This window comes from Falco cherrug (assembly GCF_023634085.1).
Source record: "Falco cherrug isolate bFalChe1 chromosome W unlocalized genomic scaffold, bFalChe1.pri SUPER_W_unloc_1, whole genome shotgun sequence".
In the NCBI taxonomy this organism is placed as follows: Eukaryota; Metazoa; Chordata; class Aves; order Falconiformes; family Falconidae; genus Falco; species Falco cherrug.
In genome coordinates, this window is record NW_026599288.1 from 2393682 (window position 1) to 2412566 (window position 18885).

The 18885-nt window shown below is 41.4% G+C and overlaps 1 protein-coding gene across 1 annotated transcript in view; it reads left to right on the top strand.

The window, feature by feature from the left end:
• Window positions 1-18520, top strand: part of LOC129734836 (sorting nexin-18-like) — a 130937-nt gene extending 112417 nt beyond the window's left edge. The window contains exon 2 of the mRNA XM_055700134.1: window positions 17775-18520. Coding sequence (XP_055556109.1) covers window positions 17775-17917 — 143 coding nt within the window. The 3' untranslated portion in view covers window positions 17918-18520. The remainder of the gene's footprint in view (window positions 1-17774) is intronic.
• Window positions 18521-18885: the final 365 nt, after the last annotated feature.

Below are 18885 nucleotides of genomic sequence, written 5' to 3' on the forward strand. Positions count from 1 at the left end.
TTATGAAAGGAAAAATTGTGTTATATTATTTCCCTGGTGGACAAAATGCAAAGAGAACTTGGAACAATAACTAGCTTGTAATTAAATTTTCCATCTCTCTCTCACTAGTGAGCCAACTCTGATTACCACTGTGTGCAGGCACTCTGTTGTGGATGTTAAAACTAACATTTTAAAAACTTCAACAATTATTTTCAAGAAAACCAGCCTGAAAAATTAGAAATCACCCTAAAAATTTTTAAAGGGTTTGAAGAAGCCAACTTCTTAGGCCCTTGGTAACCATCTACAGTGTCAAGTAGAAGAGCTGAATCAATTGAGCTTTGTTTCTTGTTTCAGGCAAGGATTTCGAAATAAGAATAGCACACATTGACTTGTGGCATTTTAGCTGCACAAAACATGTATCTGAATGCTTTCTTGGTCAGGAATTTCTACCATCTTCACTGGGAATTAAATTTTCAGAGTCAAAGTGAATGTTATTCTGATCCTATTGTGACCGATAACCTATAATTTTATTTATTTATTTTCATAAATAATTATGAAAATGTTTATTTAATATGTTCCTAGGGATTTGTAATTTGGGGAGTGAAACTGAAAGCCAAACTAAAGCCAAATGGCTACAGATGTCTATGTATGGAATATGTCATTATTTTCATTTGGAATTAGGCATCTCAAGACCCCTGGGAATCTATGCTGAAAGATATTTTTGAAAGCATTGTGGTTTATTATAATAAAAAAAATTGGGAATATTTTGGGGAAAACGTAAGGAGTTTAGGCCATCTTGAATTAAGAAAAAGTGAACGAGTAGAAGCTCTGAAACCAAAAATAATAAACGTGTATCACCTCCCGGGTAACCTTTCCTTGAAGCCCCCAAATATTTCCTTCTTTATTTTGTTAATTTTCCTCTAAGATATGATTTTGTTGCTTTAGTAAGAAAATCAAAGTGATTTTCCATGAGAGAAGATGAAGTTCTGGTGGCATTTCATCTTTTCACTGTCACCATTGTGATGATAGCCCTTTGTGGACCCTGGAAAAAACATGCATCTTCATATTGGACAATGTCCTAATAGGAAATACACTGAATAATACTTTGTGCAAGGAAATGGCTACAAATATGCCAGTTTTCATCAATAACATTTCTAAGAGCAGACTCAGTCAAATGCTTACTCAAAATGTGATTTTTTTTGTTGTTGTTATTTATGTTGTCTCTCTAGATTATTTTGTTTTGCTGGTGGTACAATCTAATCATAACTAAACTGGTTTTCTTCCATTTCTGCATTATCTGTAGCTGTAACGTCTAATTCCCAATCCTCCCAGAGCAGCAGTTCAGCGTGCCTGGCAGGGCTGCTAGTAGAGGGCACGAAATGATTTTAACCACTGAAGTTACCAGACTAAATACAAGTAAAGACTTTGAACAAGCAAAGCAACGAAGGAAATGCAAAAAATGCAACAAATATGTTATTCTAGGATTTGGTGGTGGTGTTTGGGGTTTTTTTCATTTTCAGCTTCTAAAAGATTGAATATGACTAGATTTAAATGTTTTGTACAATCATACCTGAAAACATAAAACAGGTATCAGAAATGGAGACATGTTATAGTGTGCTATGGAATTTAGGAAGAGATGCAGTGGAATTTAGCAGAAAACAAAATATTTTTCAAGTGGGATGTAGTGGGTTTGCATAGCAAGGTTTTGGTAGTGGGGGAGAGGGCTACAGGGGTAGCTTCTGTGAGAAGCTGCTAGAAGCTTCCCCTATGTTCGGCAGAGCCAATGCCAGCCGGCTCCAAGACAGACCTACCACTGGCATATTGCTTCTCATGTTCTGGCAGTTCATTATACAAAGGGGCTTCTTCAGCATGTCACCTCTTTGGTGACATCCCAAAATCTTCACCTTCTGGCCAATCCATAATAATTTCAAAAATTCCTGGATGATTGGGATTTCCTGTCCAAGCTCATTGTATAATCAGCGTGACCCACTTACTCCATGTAGCATCAGTTGCGTGATATGTAGAAGAAACCCTCCCTTTAAACATCCAGCCCAGCACTGGTAACCTGGGCACCAAGAGGAGCTGTGCTTCAGTACCAATCACTTCTGAAGCATCTTGAACCCTTTCATAAGCTGCTAATATCTCTTTTTCAGTTGGAGTATAGCGGGCCTCAGACCCTTTATATCCCCGACTCCAAAAGCCCAAATGTTGTCCTCGAGTTTCCCCTGGTGCTTTCTGCCAGAGGCTCCGGGTAGGGCCATTCTCCCTGGCTGCGGTGTAGAGCACATTCTTTACATCTTGCCCAGTCTGAACCAGCCCAAGGGCTACTGCTTGAACTATCTCTCATTTAATTTGTTCAAAGGCTTGTCGTTGCTCAGGGCCCCATTTAAAATCATTCTTCTTTCAGGTCACATGATAGAGAGGGCTTCCAATCATCCTGTAGTTTGGAATGTGCATTCTCCAAAAGCTGATGACACCTAAGAAAGCCTGAGTTTCTTTCTTATTAGTTGGTGGAGGCATAGCTGTTACTTTGTTGATCACATCCATTGGGATCTCACCATGTCCATCATGCCATTTTATTCCCCAAAACTGATTCTCCCATGTGGACCCCTTGACCTTACTTTGTTTTATGGCAAAACCGGCTTTCAGAAGGATTTGGACTATTTTCTCCCCTTTCTTGAAAGCTTCTTCTGCTGTATTGCCCCATGCGATGATGTCATCAATGTATTGCAGATGTTCTGGAGCTCCACCCTGTTCTAGTGCAGCCTGGATCAGTCCATGGCAGATGGTAGAGCTGTGTTTCCACCCCTGGGGCAGTCAATTCCAGGTGTATTGGATGCCCCTCCAAGTGAAGGCAAACTGTGGCCTGCAGTCCGCAGCCAAAGGGGTTGAGAAAAATGCATTTGCACTATCAATAGTGGCATACCATTTGGCTGCCTTTGATTCCAGTTCATATTGAAGTTTTAGCATGTCTGGTATGGCAGCACTCAATGGCAGCGTGACTTCATTCAGGCCATGATAGTCTACTGTTAGTCTCCATTCTCCATTAGGCTTTCGCACTGGCCATATGGAGCTATTAAAGGCTGAGTGGGTCCTGCTGATCACTCCTTGGCTCTCTATTTGGTGAATCAGCTTGTGGATGGGAATCAGGGAGTCTCGGTTGGTGGGGTATTGCCACTGGTGCAATGGGCACCCGCTGTTCCTTGACTTTCAGTAACCCCACCACAGAAAGGTCTTCTGAAAGGCCAGGCAAAGTAGAGAGCTGCTTAATTTCCTCCATCTCCAAGGCAGCTATACCAAAAGCCCACTGGTACCCTTTTGGATCCTTGAAAGACCCTCTCCTGAGGTAGTCTATGCTAAGGATACATGGAGCCTCTGGGCCAGTGACAATGGGGTGCTTTTGCCACTCATTCCCATTCAAGCTTATTTCAACCTCTGTAGAGGAATTTTTAAAGGACCAAGGACATATGTTACCATTGTCTGGGTTGGACAACCCAGGCCTGTTAGTTGAAGCTGCAGAGCAACTTTAAATTGTCCTGGGAACAAGCAGTGTGAGAAAGAAAACAAGCTATGCACAAACAAGAAGCCAGGTGCAGAGCAAGTCCTGGGAACCACGAAATCAACACACTCTCATTGGCACACTCTGATCAGGCGCCTGCAGCATGCTCACCAATCAGCAACACGGACGCCCGTGTGACCAGAGACTCTTATCCAATCACCTGTGTGTAAAGTCATGTGAGCGGTCGGTTTAAGTTATAAATATGACCTGTTTGTTTAATAAAGTGAGCACGGCATGTAGCCATATTGGTGTGATTGTCATGACTTGGCCGACTCTCCACGGGGGACCCTCTTTGAGCCTCCAATACATTTAGCTGTTGGGATCCCCCTGTCACTCCAGAAATACTAATTGGTTCTGTCCCTTCATAGCTTGATGGCATTAGAGTACACTGTCCACCTGTATCTACTAGAGCTTTATATTCCTGTGGGTCTGATGTGCCAGGCCATTGGATCCACACAGTCCAGTAAACCTGGTTGTCCCTGTCCTCCACCTGACTGGAGGCAGGGTCCCTCTAATCCTGGTCTAGGGACTCTGCACCAGGGTGGCAAGTGGTAAAAAGTGGATAGGATGTAGCGTGGAGTATTTCTGCCCATTTACGGCTTGCAGGAATGGATTAGAATTCCTTTTCACAGGATGAAGAGTAAAGTCAGCCCTATCACTCTGGAAAACTGCCCACTGGAGACTGGAATAGCAGCCTTCCTTGAAGACTTTTTATTTGTGATTGTTTTTCCTTGCAACTCACACACCCGTGCCTCCAGGACTGAGGTAGGTTTTCCATCCTACCTCCTCATGTCCTCTCCATGGTCCCGCAGGTAAAACCACAGAGTACCCCCTGTTTTGTCCCTACCAAACAGAAAGATGTCTATGGTTGATAGCTGAAATGTGGCCAGTGGGATGTGGCCAGTGGGATATGGCCAGTGGGACAAGAGGCAGGACTTCCACAGGAATAAACAAAATGCTTTCAATAGTTTAGATGAGTATGGCATGAAGATGACAAAACTGCCAATTGTGATACAGCAGAGATATTAAATATATCAAAGGCTATTCAATAAATATTTCTGCTCTTGAATTGGAAAAGTGATAGTCACAGTTTTTAATGATGATTAATTCCTTTGTGTTCTATTAGTAACTAAAGAGGGTGTTTTAGCAGCAGGTGTTAAACATTTATATCTTTGTAACACAAACTAACTCACAACATCAGGATTGTAAAAAGACTGTCCCAAGAGCTGTCCAGACTATTACTTTCAATTTTAGGGTAAAATTTGTATCACTAAGTAAATCTGAGAGGGCTAGGTAAAACCTGCTTTTTGTTGGTCGTGGTGATTATTAGCACTTGAACAATTTACGGAGGGTGTGTGTGATAGGTTTTCTATCAAGTGAAGTCTTTGAATTAAGATTTGATGTCTTACTTAAATACATGTTTTATTGTTTAAACATATTATGGGCTTCATGAGAAAATTAGCAAGTGAGATGATACGGGTTCTGTTCAGGGGATCACACTTGGGATCACCATTGATCCTTCTGACCTTTAAACCTATAACTCTGGAAACCTTAACTGTCTCCACACTGTAACCGTTTCAGGCTGAAGTTTCTAGGTTGTCTCAGATAGATATTGCTATGGGTAGTATGATAGAATGAGTCTTGGAATTCATATTTCTGCATATCTTTGCCTCAAAGTCTCCTAATCTGCATTGAGTCCCTATCAGTTTCATTCCAGGATCAAGTCCTCAGGCTTCATATATACATTAAAGCAGAGATTGTATTTATGGTGCATCTTGTACAATGCATACTGATCATGGCACCAGGACTTGGATAATTATGATAAAGTTACAAAAAATATATTTGAAATACTACTAAAATGCATGTGGCTGTCACCACTGCAGGTAGCTCATAAGTTCCTGTCTGCCTTGTAAAACAGAGTACAAGAATTATGTTTTTATTTGTCAAACCATGCTCTGAAAATAATTTCATTTCATTAATTTGATGTATATTTGTAATGCTATCATTATTAGTTAAGACTTGGACTTATTTAAACCCAACATCCAAACTCAAAATCAGTTCATTCACTCAGAAAAGCTATGCCTGCTATTAGTGCCTACACCACTGCACTGCTGCAGCATTTGTGGAAAAATGAACTCTAGTATCCAGGCTAAGAGGAGAAGCAGGATATTGTGGAAAATGAGGAGTGGAACTAATAGTAAAGGAATTGTTGCCACTGGACCCCAAAATGTCTTCTGATCTATCTTACCTCTTGTGCAGTCTCCCACTCACAGGGAACCACTCACATCTAATGCTGGACCCCAGCTGATTGTCCCTGCTGCGTGTGACCGGGCCCTGTGTGGCACCAGCTGGCTGTTTCTGCATGGTGTTTCCCAAGCACCTCCATTTGCAGGAGCCCTGTTTGGACATCTGAATCAGCTGCAGGAGCAGCCAGCTGGGCTATGTGCTGTATTGGTACTGTGGTAGGAGATAGTGAGATGCCAGGTGGCTCTGGAGGCTGCACAGTGGCATCTGAGTAAGGAAGTCTTGCTGGATCAAACCAATTCCATGCAGAGCCAACAAGTGGGATGACTGCACATGTTGACTAGTTTACAGTGAATCAGTAAACCAGTATGAGGTGATGAGGACTTGACTGTTAGTTGGGGTGACACTTGGGTGGGCACTCACACTTTAACCTCCATGTCATCCAACTCTGCTAAGAGCAAGTGAAACTTTTGGACATTCTGCCATGGTATGTCTGCTTACATGATGGGAATGTACAATTAGTGGATGGGAAAATTAAAGGGATGTGCAATTGGAAAGAAGCGTAGCTGAAGATAGTAGGTGACTTAGTCTTTCATTCTAGCATGTCAGGGGTTTAGTCCATATATGGTATTCCTTTTCTATTAACAACCTACATTTTTTAGTTAAAGTAATTTTGAAATATCTTTCTCAGCCCTTTAAAAATGCTCATTGTATAAAAAAGTCAAATATTTCTCATAGGAGGTTTAAATATTTTGCCTTAATATCTTAAAATATATAAATATATATTCTGAACCAGTTGGAGTGTTTTTCCTGCTCCCCTGAGACATGTCTGGTGGACTTCCTTGCTCACTATGTGTCAAGGACCACTCTGGTCCTACAGTTTTCTGTCTCATCTCCATACACAGACCTGCCTGCTGCTGCTTCTGTATTAGCTCGCAGGGCTTGGGAGCAGCATGCTTCATCAGCAGAAGAGGGGTACTCAGTGGGGTTGAGGTCAGGGTCAGTCCAAAGCACAGTAAAGAAACCGAAGAACAGGAGGAGAATTGTAAATTATTTTCTACTTGCATCAGTCCTATTTGTGCAGGTGGCCACTAGACATACTTCCCTCTGAAAATGCTGGCATCAGCGGTATTTCTTTGTGGTTAAAGAATGTGTCTTTTAAAGGAGTTTGACAGGACTTGTGGTGAGGCTACAACCTACTGTGGAGCAGAGAGTCAAGACTCCCATGCTAGCACTAACCTGGACAGGGAGTCCTGAGCTGTAGTGCCGTGTTTCTCCTGTCTCTCCATCTGTGAAAGTATTTTTAATAAGGGATGATTTTTTTAGCCTGTGCACAGCAATGGACAGTCTGAACTTTCTGGGCCTGGCATACAGGGCCAGGGACAGTACTTCTGGCTTGAGTTAGCATGAGTGGGGTCAGCTCAGGTATCTTAGATATAATGTACAGGTCTAAGTCCTTAGACTTACCCCCTGTGTTCACACTGTAGGGCCACTGAGATGCTGTCCTCTGGATGACAGGGGCCAGCTATTGTCTCTAATAGTCGTCAAGACAGAGGTCAGCATCTCTTTCAAACAAGAGAAGGTGCACCAAATATTTTCAGAAACATTCCTACTCCCATTAAAAGCCAAATCTTGTAGCATTACTCAGATGAAAAAGCACATTTTGATTCCTGGCTATGAACTGAGTAAGGAATGCAAGACCTATCCCTCTTAGAAGGAATTTTGCCACCATGATAGCCGAGGGTTTTTTTTTTTCCTCTTTTCCAATGCCCAAGGCTGTAGCTGAGTGGTTACTGAATGACTGATGGGTGTCATGTCAGCCTCAGTTCACTGCACAAGTATCAGATTGTGTAGAGAGATCTCAAATGCCCTGGATGAAGCAAATACTATAAAAAGGCAACAGGTCCAAGGCATTTGTGGGCTTTCGGCCCACAGGGATCACATAGAAATGAATATTTGTGACCTTGCTTTTAGAGACTAGTGCTGATATTGAGACATTTTCTTCTTCTATGAAAGCATTTTTTGCAGTGCCTAGATTGATGCATGAAAACATCTTTATCTGTTTGTAGGAGCAGTCAGATCAATTACGAAGGTAATCCTTCACTGATGGGGACTGAGAAGGCTCCATAACACTTGCTCTGCAGCATTGGGCCAGGATTTTGTAGGCAGCCAGTATCAGGGTTCTTAATTTAATCACATCAGAATGTTTTAAACCTGTAGCTGTTCTGAAATCCTTTGCTGTTTATAAATTTCTCATTCTGCTGTCCATGAGCAATATTAGCAGCTTTCTCTGTGACATTCACATTCAGTTCTAATCAGATTATAAAAGTAAAACATAAAATACAATATGTGAAAACAGTTCTTTACAGACAATTCAGAAACACTCTGCTAAGTACTTTGAGGCTGTTCTGGTAAACATCTAAAAATCATTCATCCAAGAACTTTTGATAAACTGCCACTAAAAAAAGGAGAGAAGCTATGTTGTACTTGGGGCTAAAATGCGGGAAGCCAATGGCAGGTCTATATTCCAGCATGGTCCCCATTACACAAGTACTCTGGTGCTGGGTCAGGGCAAGTTCCCATTCACAAAGGAGCATGGATTTAGGCTTTTGTAAAGCTCTGGGTACTAGAGAGGATAAAGTCTGCCTGGGTACATCCTTGCCATGTTTTGGTCAGTATGTTCCACTGGTTTCTGACTGACAATGTTGTTAGCAAGTACAGAACCAGGCACAGAGTAATGTGCAGAGACCTACAATATAGAACAGCCAAATGTCAAATTCTCCATCCAGTTTTGTGAGGCAGGCCTGTGTGTAACCATGATGTTAACATATATAGAACAGACAATATGATTCTGGCTGTCTGGTCTAATTCCTTGCCAAGTTTCCACTAGTTTAATTGTGATCTAATTTGAAATAATTAAATCACTTATGTTTTTTAAAACTGCTTTTTCATCTCTAGGGCTATGAATACCATCACTGCAATCATAGGTAGAATAATTTTAATAAAAACCTATAATTTTAAATGACCCAATTTACAAAAATCACTGTAAACAAAAATTATCAAAGCAGGTTACTAACTGGTGATTCTGAACTATATCCCAACAGTTGTGCCATAAGGTGATATGGAAACCATGGTTAAGCTTTTATAAAGTTGGTGTGTAAAGTTTAAATCCAGACCTGTATCTAGAATTCATATTTTTTAATCCATGTTATATGTTCCATCAAATTCCTGTCTGAGGAAGCCTCTTGACCTAAAAGTATTTAGAATCTAGATCTGATTTTCTAGCATGATCATCCTCTTACTATCTTAAACCAATATGCAAATTAAACACAGCCAACATGAGGGAAAAGTGTGGGTTGATGATTCAAAGAATCAAGTCACCAATATTCGAGTGAGCAGAGGTTATCTTTATTCGGCAGCGCTGGGTGCATGGGGGATCGCTCCACCAAAGTCATGCACCCCGAGGGAACCTTTTAGCCCCCTCTTTATACAAGTCACTCATGTCTATTCATTAACTTTCTGGGAACACATTAACATATCTTGTGCCTGGACAATTCGCACACTCCCATTCAAGGACCTAGTATATCTTCAAGTTAACAACATTAACATATCTTGTGCCTGGACAATTCGCACACTCCCTATGTCACCCATTCAAGGAATAGTACATCCTCAAGTCAACAATAAGGGTCTCCTCAGATAAACATGAGTACACCATTCTTTAAATAAATCATATATGGCCCATTATTCATTCCCCCCTTTTCTAACAACTATTGTAAATTCTTTTACAACTATAAAAAATCACTATGCCCTATGATCATTCTCTGACAGCACCAAACAAAACATTGAAGTAATACACATATTGGTATTCCTAAAACTATTACAACGAGTATTATAACAAAAGCATGCTTTAGCCATTCCAGATTAGGCAAACACGAAGTTAATTTGTCCCATATAGCCTTAAAATTCCATGATAAATCATCTTTAGTAATTTCATGTAAAATCTGAAACCTGTTCCATATCTTATGGATATCTGTTTCAATTTGATTACTTTGGTCTACCTATATATCCAGTAATCATTCCACCCATCAGATTGGGAACAAGTGTTTTGCCCTGGGTTTCCAGGACATGCTCCCCCTGTCTTGCTTTGAGCTTTCCAACAACAGTTATTATCACTTTTCATAAATATTGTGGTTGTTAGGCTTAATATTCATAAATCAAATCTGGGAACCAACTTATATGTTTTATTATCAAATAGGCAATATCCTCCACCATCGCCTGGCTTTTTCCAAAAGTCTGGCCAGGTAGGCCATTTGTCATCAAGATAATTCCAGTTTTGAGAGGCCACCCCATACAGGGGTGTTACTAGGCCTCCTTTAAGAAGAGAGGTACATATCCAGCATTCCTTAGCTTTTGTAGCATTAACAATCATTTGTAATGTTTGAAGACAGGTATTGTTTACCCATGCTTCAGTTTCTAAAATACTGACAATTGTTACAATCAAGATCAAAATAACTTTACACAAATATCCCCTGATCCTTTTGACAGTCCATTGTATCTCCAGAGATTTCTTTACCCGTCAATATCAGGTTCCTCCTTTATATTGATTGCAGTCAAGATGGCCAACAATACTCAATAGGGTCCAGTCCACTTCCCTTGTAGAGGATCATTCTATTATAATTATGATCTAAAGAACCGTAGTCCCATGGGTCCTGCTGGGGTGATGGCCCATGATTTCTCAGGAGCCTTCTTTATGGAGAGTAGTGAATCCAGGCTGGCTGTTCTCTTATCTTGACGGTGGTGAAGGTTGTCAGCAGCACCAGATAGGGTCCTTCCCACTTTTCTTCCAAAGGTTTCCCTGAAAAAGTCTTTATCACCAGATTTAAAGGAATGGACTGGTTGATCTAATCCTCTGGCCCTTGTTAATTGTCTCTGGAGGGCCTTCACATATTGCCACAAATATCCCTCCCCTAACTGCCTTAAATCTTCTCCGGCAAATTGTTACTGGTATGGTCTCCCGTATAATATTTCAAAAGGGCTTAAATTTTCCTTTGTTCTCGGCTTAGTTCATATTCTTAATAATACCAAGGGAAGAAATTGTGGCCAAGTTAGATTTGTCTCTTGTCCTATTTTTACTATCTGTTGTTTAATTAAGTGGTTCATTTTTTCCACTTGCCCACTTGCTTGAGGCCTATAAGGAGTATGTAATTGCCAATCTATTCCTACTACTGTACTCACTTGTTGTATTACTTTGGCACAAAAGCGTGAGCCTCTGTCAGAAGAGATTGTTGTTGGAACCCCAAAACAGGGAATAATTTCATTCAACAATCCCTTCGTTACCTCTCTTGTTTTATTTGTTCGACAAGGGAGAGTTTCTGGCCAACCTGAAAACGTATCAGTCATAACTAATAAACATTGGTACCCCCCTTTTCTTGGGAGTTCGTAAAAATCAACTTGCCAATGTTGTCCTGGATAATTTCCTCTACTAATGTCCCTAGTTTTATTCTATTTGTTACATTGGGATTATTACATAAAAACACTTTGCATTGCTGAGTCACCTGTTTTATTACAGTATACAAGTTCCGCCCTATCAATTTCTGATTTAGACTTTTATATAAAGTATCAGCTCCCCAATGCGTCTTATTAATAATAGGGCTGTGATCCATATTAAATTGGATGGTACCACTATACGGCCATCTGTCAAATAAGACCACTTATTTAATTTTATTTTACCATTCATGTCCTGAATTAGCTTTAGGTTGTCTTTAGAATAGTTTGGCTCCTGATCTGTACTTACAGTTTGGATTTTACCGTCTGGTATTAAGGATAATTCCTCTTTTCCTACTTTCTCTGCTGCTCGTCTGGCCTCTTGGTTGGCCAGGCGGTTTCCAATTTCCAAATCAGTGCCTCAAAGGGTCATCTTATGTTCTTCCTTCCTGGATGACCCTCTTATAACAGAGGGGGCCATGCCTCACATCAAGGTCTGGCATGGCATATGTTCCCACCGCTCAACGCCTACTGGGTTGCAGCCAACAGCGGAGCTCAAGATTCTTCTTGGTGGCAAACACAGAGGCCAACCCAGTCTTGCCCTTGACTATGGTAGGAGGCACCTGACCAACCTTATTCCTTGTACTTCGTTGTCAATGCAGAGTTTCATCTGTGCATCCCATAACAAGTCACTGTCATGGCAAAACACACAGATTTACATTAGTAGAACTACTACAGAGTGTATTTTGTTTTAGTTTTCATGCCAATACCCCTCACAGCCCTGCTGACCTGACGTGCGGAATTAGACTCTATAACTCGGAAGTTATAAAGTAGGTATGTTTATTGCGCGCAGATGCACGGGGGATCGCTCCTCCACAAGCGTGCATACCCGAAGTGAGGAACCATCTCACATTTATACAATGAAACAAATGAATATTCAATTAATGCCTATACATATTCGTTACCTAAACCCCGCTTCGTATGTTAATTAGCTTATCAGTCCGTTTTCTGGAATGTGGTGGTCTTGCAGGTTTGTAGGTGATTCATGTTCTTGTGACCATCCGATCTTCTTCAGGTGATTCATGTCCTTGTGACCATCCAATCTTCTCCAGCAAGGAGACTTAGCACTCCCTCCCTCTAGATAGCATTTGAATGTCTCTCATCTTTTTCTCATTCTCTTTTAAATAGCCCCTTTGTTAGAGAAAGAAGGTCAGGCGTCTCCCCGTCTCCCCTTTGTTAGAGGAAGAGGGGCAGGCGTCTCCTCAAAACTGTAGTTGTCTCCTCAGAGCTGTGTGCCTATGTGACCAGACACCGCACCCATGACCAGTCACCATACCCACATTCCTCGAGCAGACACATACAATCACAATCGATGTCCATTGTCCCCATTTCACACTATTTCTCCATATCAATCCCCCCTTTTCTATTAAATTAAGTAAATTCTTTTACTTAAGGAGTCTTCCCGAATGATATAAAGCATCATACATAAGTGTTACCCTTTTAAACATTCTCCAAACCCACAAATATAACATAATGGTTAGTATTAAGGAAATTCCTAAACTGATCAATAAGATCACAATGGGGTGTACCATAGTGTTAAGAATTCCTGTTGCAGAAGGTGACCAGCCAAAGAGAGTATCCCACCAATTATGGTTTCCATCCTGTTCTACCTTTTTTAAAACTTTCTTGATCCCCTCTACATCATGATGGATCATAAGAAGAGTTTCATGTCCCTTTTCTTTGGTTTCTTCCAGTATACGTTGTAAATCTGCATGTTTTAATAGTTCTTTTATACTGCTTATATTTAGTCCTATGGGGGTAGGAATTATTATCTGTGATAGGGTAAAGTTGGATTTTAAGAATTGATGAGACACTACTGGGGCTGAGTAACTAAAATCGCATCCTGTGATAGTAGTAAAATTACAAATACAATAATTTGAATACTGTGCAGTCTCCTTTACCTCCCCATCTATGGTTATTGTGTTACACTCAGTTCTCAAACACGCACATCCCTTCCCTGCATATATAATTACTGTTTTCAAGTTTGCATTTGGTCGGGCCTCGAAATGACATATTTTCTGATCTGTATCTAAACAAGTATCCTGAGCCATTATAGTATTGCTTTCACAGAGGAAGCCCTGCTGTTCTCGCATAATACAAGATTCTAAATCTACTGTTTGCCACTTGTCGCCTATCTTTCTGGCCCATGTTCTATGTTCAAAAGGGTATAGGAACACCCCATTATGGTTAATTCCAAGGGCTACAATGGGGTGTATGGTAATTATTACTGCATTATGTATGGTTAACACAAAAGCTGTGATGGTGTGTGTGTTGGGGTCGTAGGTAAAGTTCACCATATTCCACCATGACTGGAGTTTTCTTTCTACCTCCGTAGCATTGTCCCAAACCATCTTTCGAATTTCCGTAGGAAATATGCCTTCCTCTCCTTCTCTTATTATGGATGCAGCTATTGATTGCATCCACATTTGGGCTTGCATACAACTTAGAGCCAGGGCGACGTCATCCTGTAAACCACTTAATGCCTTAGTGATGAGTTGATGATCTTCCATGTTTATTTGTTCCCACCTGGGAAGTACCTTCGATATCAAGCATTGGTGCGCCTTTGCCACCCACATTGTTCCCATTTGTCCGAGTAAATTTGAGTTTCAGTTCTTTTTTACCTGGGGTTACTTTCCACGAAGTTGCAGGGGCTTTCTTAATCCGGGTATGGTGAATCCAAGAATTCTGTCCCTCAACCTTGATTGCAGTGTAGGTGGTGAGCAGGACTTGAAAAGGTCCGGTCCACTGTGGTTCCAGGGTTTTATCTGCAAAACACTTAACGTATACATAGTCCCCTGGTCGTATATCGTGAACAGGTCCATCCAGACCCTTACTGCGTGTTCCCATCACATGCTTCTCAATTCTTATTAATTGTTTGTTTATGCCATCATATAGGAAGTCATTGTTTCTTCACCAATCTGTGAAGACATCCCCTTTTGTACCCCATAGGGACGTCCATATAAAATTTCAAATGGGCTAAGCCCCTCTTTTGCTCTCGGTCTAGTTCGAATTCGTGTAAGAGCTAATGGCAAAGACTGGGGCCAAGTTAGATTTGTTTCTTGGCCTAACTTGACAATCTGTTGTTTGATTAGATGATTCATCTTTTCCACCTGGCCACTCGATTGTGGTCAGTATGGGGTATGTAATTGCCAATCTATTCCTAGATGGTGGCTGATCTGTTGCACTATTCTGGACACAAAATGTGGTCCTCTATCCGAGGACATTACCGCTGGGACTCCAAACCTAGGTATTATCTCTTGGAGTAGTATTTTGGTCACTTCCTGGGCTTTAGCAGTTCTGCACGGGAAGGCTTCTGGCCAACCTGAAAAGGTATCTGTTAGTACCAATATCGATACCCCCCTTTTCTAGGAAGTTCCGAGAAATCGATCTGCCAATGTTGCCCTGGAACATTTCCTCTACTAATGTTCCCTAGTTTTATTTTATTTGCTGTATTGGGATTATTGCGTAAACACATTTCACATTGCTGAGTCACCTGTTTTATTACAGTATACAAGTTTCACCCTATCAATTTCTGATTTAGACTTTTATATAAAGCATCAGCTCCCCAATGCGTCTTATTAATAATAGGGCTGTGATCCATATTAAATTGGATGGTACCACTATACGGCCATCTGTCAAATAAGACCACTTATTTAATTTTATTTTACCATTCATGTCCTGAATTAGCTTTAGGTTGTCTTTAGAATAGTTTGGCTCCTGATCTGTACTTACAGTTTGGATTTTACCGTCTGGTATTAAGGATAATTCCTCCTTTCCTACCTCCTCTGTTACTCGTCTGGCCTCATGGTCGGCCAGGCAGTTTCCAATTTCCAAATCAGTGCCTCAGAGTGGGCCATGCCTCACATCAAGGTCTGGCATGGCATATGTTCCCACCGCTCAACGCCTACTGGGTTGCAGCCAACAGCGGAGCTCAAGATTCTTCTTGGTGGCAAACACAGAGGCCAACCCAGTCTTGCCCTTGACTATGGTAGGAGGCACCTGACCAACCTTATTCCTTGTACTTCGTTGTCAATGCAGAGTTTCATCTGCACATCCCATAACAAGTCACTGTCATGGCAAAACACACAGATTTACATTAGTAGAACTACTACAGAGTGTATTTTATTTCACTTTTTCTGCCAATATCCCCACAGCCTTGCTGACCAAGGGATATTGTTTTTATCTGAACTGAGCAAGCCTCCCCCTTATCATTTTACTGTAACAGGTAAAGCATTTTTCACCTTTCCTGGAATTTATTTTCAGATACACCTGGTTAAAAATTTCTCTTACGTCAGGGAGGTCCTCTTTTCCTCTTTTCTGCTGAATTAAAGATAAGCTCAATATTTCAATTACTTGATCATATTTAATTTTTAATTTCATTTCCCCTTCTTTAAACGTCTAGATGTTCTAATAAATCTCATCCCAACAAAGATTTTAGTGAACTTGGCATTCTTATTTGTTTTTTTAGTTTGTACTTTAAAGGTTTCAGGATGTTTTCCTGGTGGCCAGCAGCTCCCACAACTGTTAACAATTTTTTATTTTTTTTTTTACTGAAGTTTAACAAATAAGTTGGTTTTGTTTTCACTAAAATTCCACCTCATACCCATTCCCTGCCCTAGAGGGGCCGTTACCGGTCCTGTTGTACTGCAAATGCTGCAGCAATTGGGGTGACATTGTCAGGTCCTTCTGCTCAATTGTCAGCAACAGCAACCCCCTCCTCCTCACCAGCAGAAGGGTTCGGGGCAGGAGATGCTCTTCCAGCTCTGCAGGTTACACAAGCCTGCCTCTGCAACAGCACTTCTGTTTTAACTCTTTCTTACTCTGAATGCAAATCTGCTACTTGTTGCTTTAATTCTGTGTTCTTACATATCATGCCTTTGCAGGCAAACAGAAAACCTCCTGCCATGCATCCCAGCATGATTCAGTCGCACCTTCGAGGGGGTACGGGGGTTTGTACAAACTCACCCCAATACTTCAACACTTTCACAAGGTCTCTGATTCTCCACACACACACACACACACACGCCTCAGGTTTTACATACATCAGTACAAGTTTTTATATCTTACAACGTGTTTCATTCTGGTTGCTCCACAGAAGGAACCGCAACCTGAGCTTTTTAACACAAAAATTTCAACAAGAACATCTTTCTAGTTTAGGTCTCAGTTTTTTCCTATCCTTTTCTAGAGCCACAATCAAAGATCAGGTGATGTTAATCCCGCACTCTTTCTAGTGCTTGTACCATAGGATCCCGAGGGGGTACTAATCCACAGTCCTTTTGCCACTCAGGTTTGTCCTGGAGGACGAAGAACATGTCTGCATATGATACTTCGTCCCATTTTCCCTCTCTCCTCAGAAACAACATTAATTGCAGGAGAGTGTTGTAATCTAACGTTCCTCCCTCCTGAGGCCATTTCGCATCACTCCCCAATTTATACAAAGGCCACCACTGTTTACAATATTTAATCAATTTCCTTCTATTTTCGGTACCACAATGTCCTACGATATCACTCCAATGTTTTAATATACAACCCAAGGGCGATTTTTCACAGGGCTTACTCCTTCCATTTCCCATTTTGCAATTTTAATTACTTTGTTTTTCTCCAGCCGCCTTAGCCACCCAAGGTCCGAAACGCGGATAGAGCTTCTTACTCGTTTTGCACTCAAACGCCTGTCTCAAGCACTCTTGCACTCACACTTAGTCAAAATAATTAAGCTATACACGGAAAATCAAAATGCGCATCTCAATCACACCATTCACACTCTCCGGGCAGCCTGCAGTCACACAAGCAGTATGTTATATGGTACCGTGCACTTATGTACAACTCTTAGGAACACTAACAGTTCACAAAGTATGCATTTCAATGAACAATTGCCAAAAAACAAACAACAAACAAAAAACCCAAATTTTTCCTGGTCTTAAGCAGAGTGTTAAGTTTTCCGCTATTTGCCACGAATTACCAGAATATTATTATTTTTCAACACACATTTCATTACTCCAAGTTTTGAACATGTAACAAGACAACACATAGAACAAACAAGACACAGAGCGCTATTTCAGTTGTTACATTCTAGGAATTCCCCAATTCTTAAGACAACCTAAAGGAAGTTTTTAGCTTCCCCTTTTTTCTTTTTTTTTTTTTTTCTTTTTTTTTCCTACGCAAAAATTTCCCTTTTTACTTTTGCTATGAGGTCCCTCTTGTTCCTGTGAGATTCCGCCTTATTCCATCCCGCCCCCCGCTTTCCGTCACGAGGCCTCCGGGCTTTTAGGAATGGCAGTAACCTCGGGTTTGCTCGGTCTGCCCTCAAGATCGCTAGCGGCCACCCCTTGGTCAGCAAACCCCCTCCCAAGGTACCTTTCCTCCTGGGGACTACGCTGCGCGCCGGACATCTCCGTGCGTCTCACCAGCCGCCCCGTTACTAAACATACCGTTTTATCCGTGGATCCAGGGGTTTCTCTTCTGCTCCCGGGTGAACAGCTGAGAAGAGGAGGCTCCTCCGAGGAAATCTCCCGGGGTGCGCCTAGGAGCGTCCGCTCCGCAGCTGGTCCCTCAGCCGAGCAGAAATCCTCCTGCCTGGCTCGCCAAAACTGACGTGCGGAATTGGACTCTATAACTCGAAAGTTATAAAGTAGGTATGTTTATTGCGCGCAGATGCACGGGGGATCGCTCCTCCACAAGCGTGCATACCCGAAGTGAGGAACCATCTCACATTTATACAATGAAACAAATGAATATTCAATTAATGCCTATACATATTCGTTACCTAAACCCCGCTTCGTATGTTAATTAGCTTATCAGTCCGTTTTCTGGAATGTGGTGGTCTTGCAGGTTTGTAGGTGATTCATGTTCTTGTGACCATCCGATCTTCTTCAGGTGATTCATGTCCTTGTGACCATCCAATCTTCTCCAGCAAGGAGACTTAGCACTCCCTCCCTCTAGATAGCATTTGAATGTCTCTCATCTTTTTCTCATTCTCTTTTAAATAGCCCCTTTGTTAGAGAAAGAAGGTCAGGCGTCTCCCCGTCTCCCCTTTGTTAGAGGAAGAGGGGCAGGCGTCTCCTCAAAACTGTAGTTGTCTCCTCAGAGCTGTGTGCCTATGTGACCAGACACCGCACCCATGACTAGTCACCATACCCACATTCCTCGAGCAGACCTATACAATCACAATCGATGTCCATTGTCCCCATTTCACACTATTTCTCCATATCAGACCAAGGGATATTGTTTTACCTGAACAAGGCAGGCCTCACGCTTATCATTTTTACTGTAGCAGGTAAAGCATTTTTCACCTTACCTGGAATTTATTTCCAGATATACCTGGTGAAAGATTTCTTTTACTTCAGGGAGGTCTTCTTTTCCACTTTTCTGTTGAATTAAAGATAAGCTCAAGATTTCAATTAACTGCTTATTTTTAACTTTTGGTTGCATTTCTCCTTCTTTAAACGCCTAGATGTTCTAATAAATCTCATCCCATCAAAGATTTTGGTGAATTTGGCGTTCTTATTTGTTTTCTTAGTTTGTACTTTAAAGGTTTCAGGATGTTTTCCTGGTGGCCAGCA